The 16,858-nt window shown below is 32.9% G+C and overlaps 2 protein-coding genes across 5 annotated transcripts in view; one reads left to right on the top strand and one right to left on the bottom strand.

The window, feature by feature from the left end:
- The first annotated feature begins 2,108 nt into the window (after positions 1–2,108).
- On the top strand, positions 2,109–6,339 carry LOC144841193 (heat shock cognate 71 kDa protein-like). 2 transcript variants are annotated; one of them, XM_078697441.1, is made up of 8 exons: positions 2,109–2,261; positions 2,835–3,065; positions 3,176–3,381; positions 3,568–3,720; positions 4,005–4,282; positions 4,573–4,850; positions 4,960–5,594; positions 5,728–6,339. In XM_078697441.1, the coding sequence occupies exons 2-8, from the start codon at positions 2,864–2,866 to the stop codon at positions 5,950–5,952; spliced, it is 1,977 nt and encodes a 658-aa protein (XP_078553567.1). In that variant the 5' UTR covers positions 2,109–2,261; positions 2,835–2,863; the 3' UTR covers positions 5,953–6,339. The 2 variants fall into 2 exon arrangements, with proteins under 2 accessions (XP_078553567.1, XP_078553575.1); XM_078697449.1 differs by having other exon boundaries at positions 2,183–2,261; positions 2,841–3,065.
- Positions 6,340–6,396: 57 nt separating this feature from the next.
- LOC144841183 (uncharacterized) overlaps positions 6,397–16,858 on the bottom strand; it is a 28,427-nt gene continuing 17,965 nt past the window's right edge. The window contains exons 10-16 of one of the 3 annotated variants that reach the window (XM_078697409.1): positions 15,714–15,816; positions 13,850–13,981; positions 13,487–13,573; positions 12,904–13,002; positions 11,968–11,992; positions 11,207–11,225; positions 6,397–8,268 (exon numbers count right to left, since the gene is read on the bottom strand). In XM_078697409.1, coding sequence (XP_078553535.1) covers positions 7,715–8,268; positions 11,207–11,225; positions 11,968–11,992; positions 12,904–13,002; positions 13,487–13,573; positions 13,850–13,981; positions 15,714–15,816 — 1,019 coding nt within the window. In that variant the 3' untranslated portion in view covers positions 6,397–7,714. The remainder of the gene's footprint in view (positions 8,269–11,206; positions 11,226–11,967; positions 11,993–12,903; positions 13,003–13,486; positions 13,574–13,849; positions 13,982–15,713; positions 15,817–16,858) is intronic. The other 2 variants (XM_078697420.1, XM_078697429.1) reach the window with 2 other exon arrangements.

Here is a 16,858-nt window from a genome sequence, read left to right as displayed (position 1 = left end):
AGGAATGCGAATTCGTCCGGCAACGCACGATATGATACGTGGTTCAGGCCAAACATGAGATGGCAAAGATGTTTTCGAGATTGGTGCATCAATGCGAGGTTCAATAGCAACAGTGTCTATGTCGGTGAGGTCATTTGGGAGTGAAAGTTCAATGTAACTACCTGGCCATATCACAGTGCGTGTTGAAGGAGCACGGAGAACATGAGCGCGTCTGATCGAGTGGCGTTCGGACGAAGTGGTAGGCAAGGAGCCATAGATGTATGTTGTGCCATCGGCCATAACTACTTGACGCTTAGCGGGGCGGATAGAAATATCATTCTGTTCCATGAACGGTGTACCAGCGAGTAGCTCAACGTCGAGGTCCTTAACGACGAGGCCATTGAAAGTCAAGTCTTTATTGTCACGTGTAAAGGTGACGTTTGTCTCGCCCATAACCTGTAACTGTGAAGATCCATCGGCTTGGTGTGCTGATTGACTACTGGGCTTAATCTGAACGCCAAGTAAACGTGCAGTTGATTCACGGATCATGTTGCCAGTAGCACCGCTGTCTATAGTAATATGTACGGTATTATAGCCGTGAAAGGCTTCGAGATATGGCGACTGACGTACCTGTATTCGAAGAGCTGAGGATGAACCAGATGGTGGGTCGTTGGGATCCTCGACACGGGTGGATAGAATAGACAGTATAGGATAGAGCTCTAAGTGTCTACTTTTCATTTCATTTATTTATTTGACCAACAAAACATAATATACAATGTACAAAGATGAATTGGGTTTTAAAGTATTATTAATTATTTTCTCTTCGCATGATAATTCTGTATTGTAAATATTTATGATATATATTTTTCAATGCAGTCATCTTAAGTCTGCGGCACACTAGACGACGATAATCATGGAGAGTTATAAAATTAGACTAAATTAAACTATTTTTTTACCGCTATGATCGAATGGCTCATAAACAGAAATGTTTCATTCGAAAAGTGTTCTCTCTATAGGCCTAGCTATAGGATAACCATTTATGCTGTCCTTGATAAAAAAAAATTTTTTTTTTAATCAAATCAAATGACGTCATGATCAAAAGAACAATAAACTCGTACTGTTGTATCGACGTTTGCTCTTATTAATCATGACGTCATTTGATAAGCAAGTGACCTATAGTTCTTTCTAGAATGAAAACTTTTCTATTTGTTTCGTTTTATATAATTATAAGATAAGATATGTATGTTTATCTTTCGTCGATATGATCGTCCGTATTTAGTAATGGACTATTTACGATTTCAATACCAGTATGTGTACTGTAACACCGTCGGGCATTGAATTTGTGAACTTCACACTATTCAAAAGAAAGTGCGCCCAAGCGTTCATTAAGTTTATATTTATATTCTTCAGTTTCTCATATTATTATATAATAGATATCACAGTTCTTTTCAAAACTACTGATGTAAAAATTTATCAACATTTTATTTCACCATCCAAACCTTCAAACAAATATTAAATATTATAATATTAGCAATGAGTAGAGGGGGCCCATATACATTACAAGCATCTTTGGATATAGAAGGAGAGGATCAGATTAGATTTTATGATGATTATACGTAAGTATCATAATTTCCGTCGAGGCGAAGCTTCTAGATTTGTCTACGAGAACTTTATTAATTTGTTATCAATTTTGATTGAAATTACTACTGTATTTTACTATTACTGGTCTGGCTAATGCACCACCTGTGAACAAAGTTCAGACCTAATTATATTTTTATCAATTATGTATTGTCTTCTTCAGAGAAATAGTGCCTAATTATATACTATTGTGTCATGTCATTCTTTCAAAAGTTTCTTTCCAGAAACTACTACTGCATGCAAAGTGAAGTTTCTGGAAAACCCCAAACCGCATTTTGCAGCCCACGTGACATGACAACGGACTCAATGAAGCGTTTAATTTCCTTTCGAGAACGTTCTTTAACCAAGTATATATTCAAAATACACGTAAAATTGTAACATTTGTTCAATTTCAATACCTCTAGATTATTACATAATATTAATATATACTATCTGGAAATTTACTATTAAAATATAGAATTTCTGTTGGTTCTATTTAATTATATTTTACCTTTAAAATTAAAACATTCGTTCGGAGAGGCTGACATAATCGATAATTTCCTCGTCGTCGCGTGTGAAACCACCGGTACTTTTATTCAATCCTCCAGCGAACCTCTGAGAGTAAGGATCGGGACATTGATCTCAGGCTACCTAGATAAGAAAAGGTAAGTTCTTTTATACTTTTGTTTATATAAAATGGGACAAGGACTAAATCTAACAAGTCTGATTATGTTTATGCTCATTCCAAACTAGCTAGTAATAAGGAATTTGGAAGTTAATTTAAAGACCCGGCCCTTCTTCCTTTCTAACTAATAATTTAATTTGATAGAATAGCCTAGAAATTTTCGGGGAGTCAGTTCGCCGCAAGTCCTACCAGGCCTAGCCTATCTAGGCTATGACTATGAGTAGTAGGCTTAGCTTACATGACTAATTAGTTAGTTGTTTAGGTCTGTAGTGTTCAGTTACTTTTTTTACCTTCTTCCAGCCATATAATTATGAAAAATTGATTGTTCATTTATAAGTGAAGTGGAAGTAGAAATTACTAAAATGACGTCATATATACCCATCGGGCAGCACGTGGTGATCGACCTTGATACATGACTTTTCTTTTTGTAACTTTTCTTTCGTCTAGGCCTAGCATAACTAAATTGTTATTACTTAGGCCTAGGTTTAATGGCCGGCCTAGGCTAGGCATAGCCATTTTCAATCAATTTAATAAATTTAAATTTTATTTACAGAAACACAAACAGGCAATTGACTAGCAAACATGTCGAAAACTGCAATTGGTATTGATTTGGGTACAACATACTCATGTGTAGGAGTATTCCAACATGGAAAGGTAGAAATCATTGCCAATGATCAGGGAAACAGAACAACTCCAAGTTATGTCGCATTCACAGACAGCGAGAGGTTGATTGGTGATGCTGCCAAGAACCAGGTTGCCATGAACCCAACCAATACTGTTTTTGGTAATTTTTTTAATTTGTTTTCATAAGATTCGGTTGATCTACTGCAAATGTTTTTTTTTTCTAGTCAATATTATTTTTTTTATAATTGTTTTAAACTCTTTACATTCCAGATGCCAAGCGGTTGATTGGTCGTCGTTTTGAAGAAAATGATGTACAAGCAGATATGAAGCTGTGGCCTTTCGAAGTTGTGAAAGAAAGCGACAAGCCTAAGATTCAAGTTGAATACAAAGGCGAAAAGAAAACATTTTTCCCTGAAGAAATCAGTTCCATGGTGTTAGTCAAAATGAAGGAAACAGCAGAGGCCTATCTAGGAAAGGTATTTCCCAGCACATTTAATATATTACATTAAACAAAACAATATCTACAGTAAATAAAGTTTAAAATATAATGCAATTAAACAAAAATGGTATAAATAAATTGTAATCTTTTGTTATATAATCTTACCATATGGCTGTATTCCTTTGTTATTGATTTTATTAACAATTCTTTGTTCTCTTATCAGCAAGTTGCCAATGCAGTAGTAACAGTTCCAGCATACTTCAATGATTCTCAAAGGCAGGCTACAAAAGATGCAGGTACCATCTCTGGCATGAATGTACTGCGTATTATCAATGAACCCACTGCTGCAGCTATTGCCTATGGTCTAGATAAGAAAGTAAGTTTTCAGTTCAGTGGTAGAATTGAATTATTACATAAGAAACACTATACAGCAAAATGGCACAATGAAAATTGCTGTAGGAAGTAATGTCGCTACTATGGTAAAATCCCTGTGCCGACATTAAACACTTGATATGCTTGTATGCTAGCGTAATACAAATGATTTGCAATAGCCACAATGTAATCTTGTTACATTTTGAATTGATAAAAATGAAAGGTTTATTGTGAAAGATATATAGAGTATTGAATTGTTTTATAATAAATTGCTTTTTTTACCTACAGCATCAAGCTGAGCGCAATGTCCTAATCTTTGACTTGGGTGGTGGAACTTTCGATGTGTCAATCCTTACAATTGAGGAAGGTATCTTTGAGGTCAAAGCAACGTCTGGAGATACTCATTTGGGTGGTGAGGATTTCGATCACAGAATGGTCAAACATTTCATCCAAGAATTCAAGAGAAAATACAAGAAAGACATTCAATCAAACAAACGTGCAGTAAGGAGGTTACGAACAGCCTGTGAACGAGCAAAGAGAACACTTTCATCTAGTACACAAGCAAGGTAAGACTAATGGCTAAAAAAAAGTTACTGAAGTAGTCATCCAAAAAGTTATTGAAGTAGTCATCCAACCTTGATTTCTAAAGCTCTCTCTACACTATCAAACTTTATGTGACAAAATATGTGATGTGCCCATATATGGACATGATGCTGTCATATCACTACCATATTTGGGCACATCACACTTTTTTTTGTCAACACCATCAATATTTTAAGGCCATCCATTCTATATAGAACAATTTTAATTATGCACAAAAAACATTAATTGAAATTTTGTTTTTATTCTACAATAGTATTGAGATCGATTCACTCTTTGATGGCATCGACTTCTACACATCAATCAGCCGAGCACGTTTTGAGGAGATGAACAGCGATCTTTTCCGTGACACCATTGTTCCAGTAGAAAAAGCACTTAATGATGCTTCATTTGGAAAGGATGAGATCCACGAGTTGGTACTTGTTGGTGGCTCTACCAGAATCCCCAAAATTCAAAGAATGCTCAGTGACTTCTTCAACAACAAAGAACTTAACAAGAGCATCAACCCTGATGAGGCTGTTGCTTATGGAGCAGGTAATTATTAATGTTAAGGTCAATTAGCTTTTGGCCGCTTCTGATAACATAATAAAAGTCAAGCTACCAAAGTTAGGACATAACTAATACTAATACTTTTTGTTTTCAGCTGTCCAGGCAGCCATCCTTTCTGGTGACAAGTCTGATGAGGTACAAGATCTACTCTTGCTTGATGTTGCACCACTATCACTTGGTATTGAGACAGCTGGAGGAGTCATGTCTGCTCTCATCAAACGTAATGCAACCATCCCAACTAAGCAAGCATCCGTTTTCACAACATATGCAGACAACCAACCCGGTGTGCTAATTCAAGTATATGAAGGTGAACGATCCATGACTAAAGACAATAACCTTTTAGGTAAATTTGAATTATCTGGAATTCCCCCAGCACCACGAGGTGTTCCTCAAATTGAGGTAACCTTTGACATTGATGCAAATGGTATCCTGAATGTGTCTGCAGCTGATAAAGGTACAGGAAAGACCAATAAAATCACCATCACAAACGACAAAGGTCGTCTATCAAAGGAAGAGATTGAAAGAATGGTTTCTGAAGCTGAGAAATACAAGGATGAGGACAATAAAATGAAAGACAGGGCTGCTGCCAGAAACACTTTAGAAAGCTATGCATACAATATTAAGAGTACATTAGAAGATGACAAGGTGAAGGACAAGATTGATGATGAAGAAAAGACCAAGGTCCTTGACAAATGTAAAGAAGTCATTGAATGGTTAGATCATAATCAGGTATGTACATCATTGTTGTTATTGCATCCATGGGTCTTTGGCCTAGTATTTGTCTTTACACAATACAAAGTTTGTATCGTTGGAGAGTTGCAGGATTTTCATGACATTATTTCTTTTTTCCTATCTTGTTCAGACTGCAGAGAAAGACGAGTTTGACTACCAACACAAAGAACTTGAAAAGGTTGCCATGCCAGTATTTAGTAAACTGTATCAAGGAGCAGGTGGTGCTGCTGGAGGAATGCCAGGTGGTATGCCTGGAGGTATGCCAGGTGGCTTCCCAGGTGCTGGTGGTGCACCAGGAGCTGCTCCAGACAGTTCATCTGGAGGCCCAGGACCAACCATCGAAGAAGTCGATTAAATAATGAGGAACACTGATATTTGAATACTTGCTTTGACCATCATTTACAAGTTTCCATCATTCCAAACTAAGATAAATAAAAATATACTACAAGATACAGTTAATCCTTAATACTGTAGAATATAAATGCATAACAAAAACGATGTGATATTATCACAATAAAAGTGTGAAATATCTTAATGTTGTAATGTTGTGTATTTTGAAATGCAATACTAGTTTACTGTAGCAAAAGGAATACACATTCTTTAAGTACCAACTCTATTTAAAACTTAAAACAAAATTAAAAACAAGATTATCAAGATGAAAATCATAGTAATTTAATAATCTATTGCAAAAAAAAAAATCATCGCATTCATATAATTGTAATAAAAGAATATATGATTGATATGTTGGTTTGAGTTGTTTAATTTTGTGCTTGCATGGACAGTAGCATGGTAATCGTATAGCTTGTGTTCATGATCACAACAATTTCACGCTGGACTTTTCTCCTACTGTAAATTATGAGCGAATTATTCTCTGCCAGTTAAGTGGGGTAATAAATTTTGTCCAACAACCCCTAAGAATGGGAATATTAATTTTATAAAACTAAGGAATAAATCCTCTACAATGGTTGGACGTACCAAGCAAGGATAATTTAAAGTACAAATAGCTGAAGAAATAGCTGAGCACTTTATGCTCTTGGTGCCGAGGACTAAATCTGTATCCTCTATTTGATGTATTTTCGGGCTATTTCTTTTAATCTATAAACCAACAAAATACAGTATAATTTTACAGGATGGCTGCAGAATTTCATACTGCTGTACGACCTCTACATTCTCATGTAATTTAGTAGCAGCACTGGTGGTACTTTTTAATTACTCACTCCGGTGGTGTTTTAACAAACATTAAAATAAGTCAACAAAGGAGACAATACAATATTAAATTAACGGATGGTCTAAAAACACATCCGTAGTTGTATTCTGTCTGGTAATTTGATGGCAAGGGGCTTTCCTGAAGAATAAAATGGCAAACTGGCTGTTTATGTTGGCTATATATTTAATCATATAATTTATATACAATATACACGCATAATAATTGTTTAAAATGGCTTAGTAATAATATATCAAACTACTTTACCAATACACATTACAACATTATAAATCTTTCTATATAAACATTACATATAAGTTGTACAAAACTGGTATTTTTGGTATTCGGCGATTAAGTGAGTTGAAAAACTTTTAATTGTATAAATAATCATGCTATTAACTTTAAAAATCAATAATTAAATTACTATGTTATACGTTTGCATCTTTCCGCATTCAGATATTTTATTTACAATGTCTACTGCCTATGCACGTGCCAGCATCACACTAAAGCAATTCAAATAGTATTTTGAAAAAACAAGCATAGATTTTACACTACAATTTTACTGTATTTTGTACATATACACTTTCTGTAAAACAGTATAACTGCATTTAAGGATATAATCAAGTTTAAAATTATAAACATTTAAAATAAAATGCGTTTCATAATTTCATTATAAATAATATTGCCCTTATAAATTCTAGTAAGTCAGCATTGCATTTCGATTTCTTCTGCAAAAAAAGGTTAAACCACACAACCAAGGCAATACAGCCATTTTTTAAATGGAAAGTAATTCCCAAGACTATAATACTATCAAGTCTTCAAATCTTTAAAACACAAGGAATTCAAATTTTCTCAATGCACATTAAAAATGTCAAATCATTTAAGTCATTATTTTTAAACTAGTTTAATAAATTTATTTTTTATTAATACTTTCAATTAAAAAATCTGTTTCTTTATTACTCGCATTTGTCCTTTCTGATGAATAGTGCGGTGAACTACCGGCTTCTGGGTACAGAAGCCAGTCGCGTGCAGAAGCCGCAATCTCTGATTCAACCTCGTCATCTTGAAATCGCAGTATTCCGTAAGGCGATTGCATCCGAGGTGTTGTACCTCCACTATTCATGGGATTAGGACTAAGCACTCGCGTATCTACAGTCGAGGATGTCATGTGACATTTCATGTAGTCGTCCTCGATAAATTCCCCGTCAACAGTTGTCCGACTGCCGTGGAAGTTATCGTTTTCAAAGGATTTTGTTCCAATTGGTTCTTCTGTCTCCGACTCTGAAGATGAGAATTGGATTCTACCCGGTTCTGAAGGTAGGTTTCTTGAGTGGGCTGCATTTGATTTATCGGTAGGTGGCGCTGAAGGAATGTAGCTGTCCATTACGAAATCAGAATCGGTGTCCGACAGATCTGAAGTGCCACTAGCCGAGTCATCATCAAGCTCGAGCATAACGCTTATCCACCCTACAAAAAAAATATATTTTTCTTTATACTGTATTGAAATAAATAACTTTTTGTGAACTTATAATGCAACACTTCAAATGCCTTAATTCGTTTTAGTGTTATTTTATAAAATTAATGTCTTTAAATTCTAAATTCTATTTACTGTGTTTTTTAGTTTAATGTTATTTTATTTGTTCATAATATTTATGATATATTGTGAATGAATATATCATTTCTACTTTAATACAGAATTACTGTATACTATGGTATGTTCTATGTGTGCCAGATATTTATCAACACTATCAATATTGATTCAGCACAAGAACTCATCTAAAACATCTAATCACTTGTAACACTTACTTGCACGTACTTCAATTTGAATGTTGTACATTTATTTACAGTAGAATGGGTCTTAATACCTTATTATCATATTAATATATTATTATCTACCTACTATTGTATTGAAAAAAAACAACATAAAATGCATATTAATAACATGATTGCAAGCATATTAAGTACTAGTCATTGATTAGGGTTAGAAAAACAAGAATTATTCAATTGATTAAAAAAATATGAAAATTAATTTTAGTTTAAGAAGACTACTTGAATTTAAAGTTCATGAGGTCAATTTATGTACTGCACACTAAAAAAAAGCTAAAAATTGATTTTTAATGAAAGAGCACATTATAATAAAATAATTTGTAACATGATAAGAAACACAAAATATTGCAATTATCAAAAGCAATTTTCCTTACAAAATTAAATGGCAGAGAAAAACGTAATAAGTGGATGTGGTCATAGCAACACTAACAATCCGTTATTATAGAGCTCTGGCTCAGCACTGGGCTCAGCACTGGGCTCAGCACTGGGAAAAAGTGAATCTAGACATGGCCCTCTCTCTGCCCAAAATAAACCCTACAAAATTGTTCTGGAATAGGGTGACAGAAGAACACAATACTTGAATGAACCCAGGCTCTTTTAGTTTCATGACATTTATGATGGTACTGAAGTACAATATTACACTTTTGCCTTTATGACATACATTTAAATTTCAAGTACTATATATATTATATTTTATGGCAGTTGGTGGAGGCATGGTTGGGAGGCAGGAGATATGCATTTTCATACACAGAATGCGTTCATAATCAATTCACAATTAACATATCAGCGGTAGGTAAAAATGGAGCAAAAGGTAAACATTTACAGCAAAAGCCCAGTCAAGAATATACATTTGCAAATTTAGAAATATCATAAATATCACATACACATTTGTCAAAATACACTCTAGATCCTAAACAGTTTTTCAGGTCTAACTAAAATGTTTAGCAGTAGAATTAACTTTCTTATTTTACTTTACATATGATAACAAATATCATGGGATGGGCTGATTATGTTAGTTGACACCAGTTTACACTAAAAAGCTACTGTAAAAGTACAGCTTTAATGACATTAATATTTAGTACTATGTAGGAATTTCTCCATGGTCATATTAGGAACTTGGTAGCGACAACGTGCAGTAAAATGGGGGGATGAAATAGTAGGTCTATCATATGGTAAATAGTTAGGTAAAACAATCGCGCAAAGAAACAGCAATATTTCATTATACTACACATGCAAATAAACATAATTCTAACCATATTTGGATATTAAAATTTAGCATATTTGTGTTTCTTAATAATATTTCAAAATGTATAATTCAGGATCATTATCATTTTTTGTACTTATCTTTTGGATTAGAAAATAATCTTTTCTACTTATGTATGAAAATTATAGTCTTCAACTTTGACTTTCACAAGAATTATTGTAACTCAAAATTATTATATAATTATACAGAGTCATATTCAAAAATGCTAAATGTTCAGAATTATTTCATTTGGACTGTTGATTGATGATATAACACTCAGCACATTGAATTGAATGAGGCCTATATTATTATATCTTAGCATATAGATATATATTCACAACAATCTCTATGATCTTAGGCAATCGATTTATAGAATTTAATCTTATGATACAGCCCTGAAATATAAGAGTAACAATAATAAAAAACTGAGTAATAAAAAATGAGATGTTAAAACTATAATTAAATTGAGTACTAAATGGCCAAACTGCAACATTAAAAAAATACTAATAAAAATTGTTATGACGACAACACAATAAAAAAAACAATAATCATTTATGGTACTGTCATTATTTTGTAATGACATTTGAGTTGAAGCATGGAGGTGTTAAATTGTTATACCTCCATGGTTTTCAAGCATGCATACATTACAGCACACTATGGAATCAATGAGGCTATGCATGCAGTTATTCAAACAACATCTAAAAATAACGAGACAAAGTTATCACACAAGACTCAAACATCAAAAGCTACTCAATCACAATCTATAAACAGTGAAAATGGAAATTGTTTTGTACAAATTCTAATTTTTGCAATTTTCTTCTACAGTATTTCATACAAACATTTAATGAACATAAAAATAAACCCATAAAAAATACACATGTTTGTCATGTTATTTTTCAAGCTTTAACTTTCAGCGCTAATATTTCTATTTCTAAAGCTCTGTCTACACTATCAAACTTGATGGGACAAAAAAAATGTGATGTGCCCATTTATGGAAACGATGACATCATATCCATATGTGGACACATCACACTTTTTTTAGTCAAACTATCACACTTTTTTTAGTCAAACTAGTTTGATAGTGTAGACAGAGCTTAAGAGATTTATTTTTACTTTGCTGTACCATCTGTAATACTGTATATATCCTTCATATATTGTAGCCTCAACAATTCTCAGGCCATGGGTGGTAGACACCTCCATACTCAATCGATTTCAAATTCTTATAGCTCAAAATTGCAAAAATTAGAAGTTCAAACATTTTCTAGTTTTACAGTTTAAATAAAAGTTATAGTTATTTAGGAGAAAGGTACGATGCTGCCTTCTATCAATACTGACCCCAAAAGCCCTCGTTTTCCTGTATAGAAATGGAGAAACAATAATGTATTGAAGCATGGCAAACCAAGATTCAATATTGTAAACAATGTTCTAAATTTATGCTAGCCACAAATAACATACTTTTAAAAACATGTTATTACAGTCAGGCCTAAATGATGCAACATTGCATGCCTATGATACATGTACTACAAAGTAGGTGATGAATGAATGGGTCCAAATGATTAATTTGTAGATTTTATGAACATTTTATAAGTCTCAATGGGCAATGAATAATCATTGCTAGACTCTTATATTCCATACACAATAAAATGTAAAAATAATCACTAACTTGTAACTTCTGATGTGGAAAGAATGAGTAATTTTTATAGTCATATAAAAACGTTTAAATTTGACTTTTTTGAGTTTTAGCATTTTAACATAACTTTGGGTTAGCTATGGTTAACTATACTTTGAGTTTGCACTCCAAACTTCCTAGCTTTGACAACTAATTTTCTCAAAATGTCTTGTATCAAAAAGGTAGCAAAATGCTTTTTTTAGCTGGCATTATCACAATTCAACAGCTATGGGTGGATCTAGAGGAGGTTCCCTTACCCAAAATATTTGTAAAATGGGAATTATAATGTGTATATGCATAGCTTGCTTAACCTAGCCCCTTTTTTTTCGACCCTAGATCCACCCTCAAGATCTCTTCTGCAGCCATGATTCTGAAACATGCAAAATAGTAAAAAAAAAACTATTATCAACAGCCACATGCAATTTACCTTCTGTGTTCTCTTCAAGTCAAATCTATATTAAGACGAATGGATAGGAATAAAATTTGAGATATTTATGGTTAATAAAATCTTCTGTCTGCCTGATGATTTTCAGTTCGCAAGTTCACAAAGCAATTAGAATAGCCCATTGGCAATCACTAAGCACACTGTTTGTCTGCTGTTTGTTTGTCTTTATATTATTGCCTTATCTAAAAATAGGTTCATAAAAAAAACTTGGAAATTCAATGCTTATATAGAATAATAAACAGGAAATATTACTAGGAAAATGAAAAAATACAAAAGATAACAAATGCTGTAACATATTTACAATGAAAAGGTTCCACTGGGGGACACCTCTATTCAGGGAACACCTCTATTCAGAGGACACCTCTATTCAGAGGACACCTCTATTCAGGGGACACCTCTATTCAGAGGACACCTCTATTCAGGGGACACCTCTATTCAGGGGACACCTCTATTCAGAGGACACCTCTATTCAGGGGACACCTCTATTCAGAGGACACCTCTATTCAGGGGACACCTCTATTCAGGGGACACCTCTATTCAGAGGACACCTCTATTCAGGGGACACCTCTATTCAGAGGACACCTCTATTCAGGGGACACCTCTATTCAGGGGACACCTCTATTCAGAGGACACCTCTATTCAAAGGACACCTCTATTCAGGGGACACCTCTATTCAGGGGACACCTCTATTCAGGGGACACCTCTATTCAGAGGACACCTCTATTCAGAGGACACCTCTATTCAGGGGACACCTCTATTCAGGGGACACCTCTATTCAGAGGACACCTCTATTCAGGGGACACCTCTATTCAGAGGACACCTCTATTCAGGGGACACCTCTATTCAGGGGACACCTCTATTCAGGGGAAACCTCTATTAAGAAGACTCTAAGGGTTCTACTGTAGGTGGATTACTTACTTTTTCACTTCTTCAGGAATGTATACATATTCCATTGGAACCAGTTGCTTTAATTCATCAAGTTGATACACAAATCTTAATTTACTACTGAACTTGGCACTAGAACAAAAATAAAATGATATTGAGTCAATCTACTCAGACTTATTACATGAACAAAATAGACCAAAAAGAAGGATTTTTTATTTTTTATTCCACCGTTTTATTTACATTTTTCCCAAATTTTCATATCCTTTTTTAAAATAATATTACATAACATTTTGAATCAAAAACGGTAATAGAAAGAAACTTTAAGATAAGAAGAGTGATAAAAAAAAACATCTTAACCAAACTATGTTATATCCAATCAAATGTCTGTCCTGGTAGAATAATGTCATGCACCCATATTCCTTGAAATTAAATTGACCTAGTTTAAGCCATGTATGTTTATTATCTATTTTGTGTATGTGAATACAGAAATATGTCTAATGCACATCCTATGTAATTTCCTTTTGAAAAATAAATTTGAATTGAATGTTTATTTATATTTTTTGTTGCCCTCGTTTTTTTGTTTGTTATTGTGCCGATCAAATTTTAAGTGAATTACCTTATAAATGGTTTCGTTAATCCAACTACCGTTTTTAACCACATTGTAGGGTGAACTATGTACAAGCCTTTCAAATTCTTCCGTAATCTGAAAAATAAAATTATTAATAATAAAACACAAATAAAAAACATATTTACTTTGTGTCGAGTACATGATGAAAACAGCGGCACTACTTTTAAAGCATCATTCATTCTCGTATAATTAACAAATCACTGTTCGACATGTGTAAATCAAATATACAAATAGCATGTACATGCTACTGTATGATCTAAAAAGTAAGACTTCTTTTAACCATCAAAAACAAACTATATAATTTACTTTTAATACTTTGTATAAAAATTGCATTAAAATTGAAAATCTAACCTTCTATCAACAAGTCTATAACAACGCCTCATCCAAGCCATTCCTGGAACCTTGCGTCGGGAAGCCGCGCCATGAAAATAGATTATCATATAATCTTGCGCAACAAGTAGCTCTAATGTACTCACAATATATCTGAATAACAGAAAAAAACATGTAGTAATTATTTATGTTATACCTTATTACTGGATGATTTCATATTTTCTACTTCAGTTAAAAATTACATACAGTACAATCCATCATTTGGGACACTCCTATTCAAAGGAAATACCCCTATGAAGTGGAGACTTTTCTATGAAGTGAAGGGGGAGTATGTTTAACACTAAAGGCCAACCTCCATTCAGGGGACACCTTGTGGGCTATCAAAGGTGTCAACTTACAGGGTTTCTACTGTAATATTATATAGAATTTGTTATATTATATGAGAATGGAACTCTAAACCATGAACATTAAAACCAGGGAAAAACTATATTATATATTTTGATACCACAGCTGCTGTTCTATTTGGTTAAGATGTCACTAGAGAGGATCAGTCATATAGATTTAGTGTCTGTCACCATGGGAAACACCAGTCATCACATGACACAAAATTACATCCACTGAATGCTTCACTGGTTTTAGGTTGATTATCTCATTAATATTTTCATCTGATATATTATTTTCTATAATTATATACCGTACAATGCTGTCAATTTGTACAATATATAATGTACACAAGAACTAATTTCTTTTTACAAAGTCATAATAATAATACATCTTTTCGTCATTATCTTTTAATAAAATATATTTATGATTATCATTGAATGAGCCACTCGCTTGCAAATGGCTCTTATTGATTTTGAGTGTTATGCAAGCAGTCTATACTTAATAAGTATTTTGAAAAATTATAATGGTCAAATTAATCTGGTGTCTAAAATTATGTTTAAATTTAAAGGCGAAATAAATTAAATGTTAAACATTATCTCAAGCATTAAATGCACTGCAGATTATGTTTAAATAACATTATAGAATAAACCTTACTCCAAATAATGAAAGGGAAGTCATGATTCAAACATTCTGATAAATGATTAAATAAAGATCGAAACGTTGAATCACAGCTTCCATCTCATTAATTGGAGTATGTTTTATCATATATTATATATTTTTGTAAAATGTCTTTTAAATGGTCCCCACTCAATATTTTGTCTTGTTTTTTTAAGAACTCTTTTTTTATTAGACAAATAAATGAAATCCTCATTGTGCAAAATAGTTCCATTTACATTTTTTTTTCAATCATTGCCTTTCTTTTGTCAATCATTTTTAATGAGGGTAAAACTTAGGTCATGTTACTAATTCAGGAGGCCCCTCCTTATAAATCAAGCTCCTGTTTGAATCAACCTGTCGATTGAATACAATTTACATTTTTTTTTCATACGATAAACCAATTAATTGTGTTTCCTTTGTTTAGGAAGAAATTAATAAAAACTAATATTTTGATTTTCTATAAATTAAAAAAAGCAAAAACATTTCAAAAAATAGTCAGGGTTAAAAACAAAAACAGTATATATCAATATATTCAATAAAACATATTTAATCATTTCTGATCAGAAATAATTTTTTGGGTAGATTTGATTTTAATTTTGGTGTTTCTTTTTATTCTTATAATTTTCTTTTACAATTATACACAATACAATACAGAAACACTCAAAAGTTGCTTACCAACACTTTATCATCATATATGAAACTACTGTTCTTAGTGATTACTTATCCATGCAATTTGTACATTGTTGTTTATTCCATTTATTCGATTTAAGATCTAAATTGTATGCAAGATCATTTTATTACAAAATAGACAAAAATTAGATGAGTTTGATATACATTAACTTACAAAAATAAATTGTCCATCACATAGCTGTAGTCTTTACGTGTCTTATCCGGCATGTAACATGATGCAAACACAATAATTGCATTCAACCCATCTCCATAATAACCTATATAAAAACATATCACAATTTATTTAGCTTAATTACATCCAGTTTTCAGTTGCTTATAGCTGAGATATTTGAATTTGTAATCTTCTGTAAATTCCCTGTGTGATCACAATATCTTTCTTCAAGTTTAAAGACCCCTTCCCTGCAATTTTGGCCGTTTTTTGGAAAATAATACATATATATCACTTTAAAAACATTAAACCATGTCATTCCTTGTCTTAAATGTACGTTTTATGGTAAATTATGATAAAAAGTGAGAAACAATGCACTACCTAAGTAGCTCGCGGCGATCGACCTATCGTGGACGGTCTTAGGCCTAGCCTAGCTAGGCTTAGTTTTGTAGGCCTAGCTGGTAAACATCGGTAACGTACGAACATCGTACGCTAGCTATATACCTAGCCTGACGTTGTATAGTTGCTGCATTAATTGTCTTTCTATTTTTGCCAGACTCCGTTGATACAAATTGGAGAAAACCCGGTATTTTCGCTGAAAAGTTAGGAGTCTTCCATTTGTTTTGGCCTCACGATCGATCGAAAAGTGGGCGAATTACAGGTGAAAAACAAACATATCAATCCGCGCGCAATGCATTTTGGGATTTATAGCGGGCCGCTATAATTATAAGAATCGACTTATTTTTCACATTTTTAACCGTTTAAAGACGAAAAAAGTTATCGCAATAGGACCATATAGTATTATTTTTACATTAAATATAGTTTGTGATCTTAAATTAGATCTAAAAAACGTAGGGAAGGGGGCTTTAAACTGCACTGTGTATTTCAATGTCTATACTTTATCATTTGTTCATTATTATTTTTGCTTAGTTTAGTTTTGAGTTTATTTAAGTGACCAATTACTGCTATGCCTTTGGTCTACCATTCGTTCATATTAATATTCATTGAAACATTGTTTGGTCGTATGACAAATAAATAAAATGATATGCTTTTCATGAAATAAAAATTAAATTTGATCAATCTTTATAATATCCACAGAAAATATATCTTTATTTTTTAAAACAATCAATATTGAATTTCTTTCATTGTAA

This window comes from Antedon bifida, chromosome 1 (genome assembly GCF_963402885.1).
Source record: "Antedon bifida chromosome 1, ecAntBifi1.1, whole genome shotgun sequence".
NCBI lineage: Eukaryota > Metazoa > Echinodermata > Crinoidea > Comatulida > Antedonidae > Antedon > Antedon bifida.
This window is presented reverse-complemented; position numbering and strand designations above follow the sequence as displayed.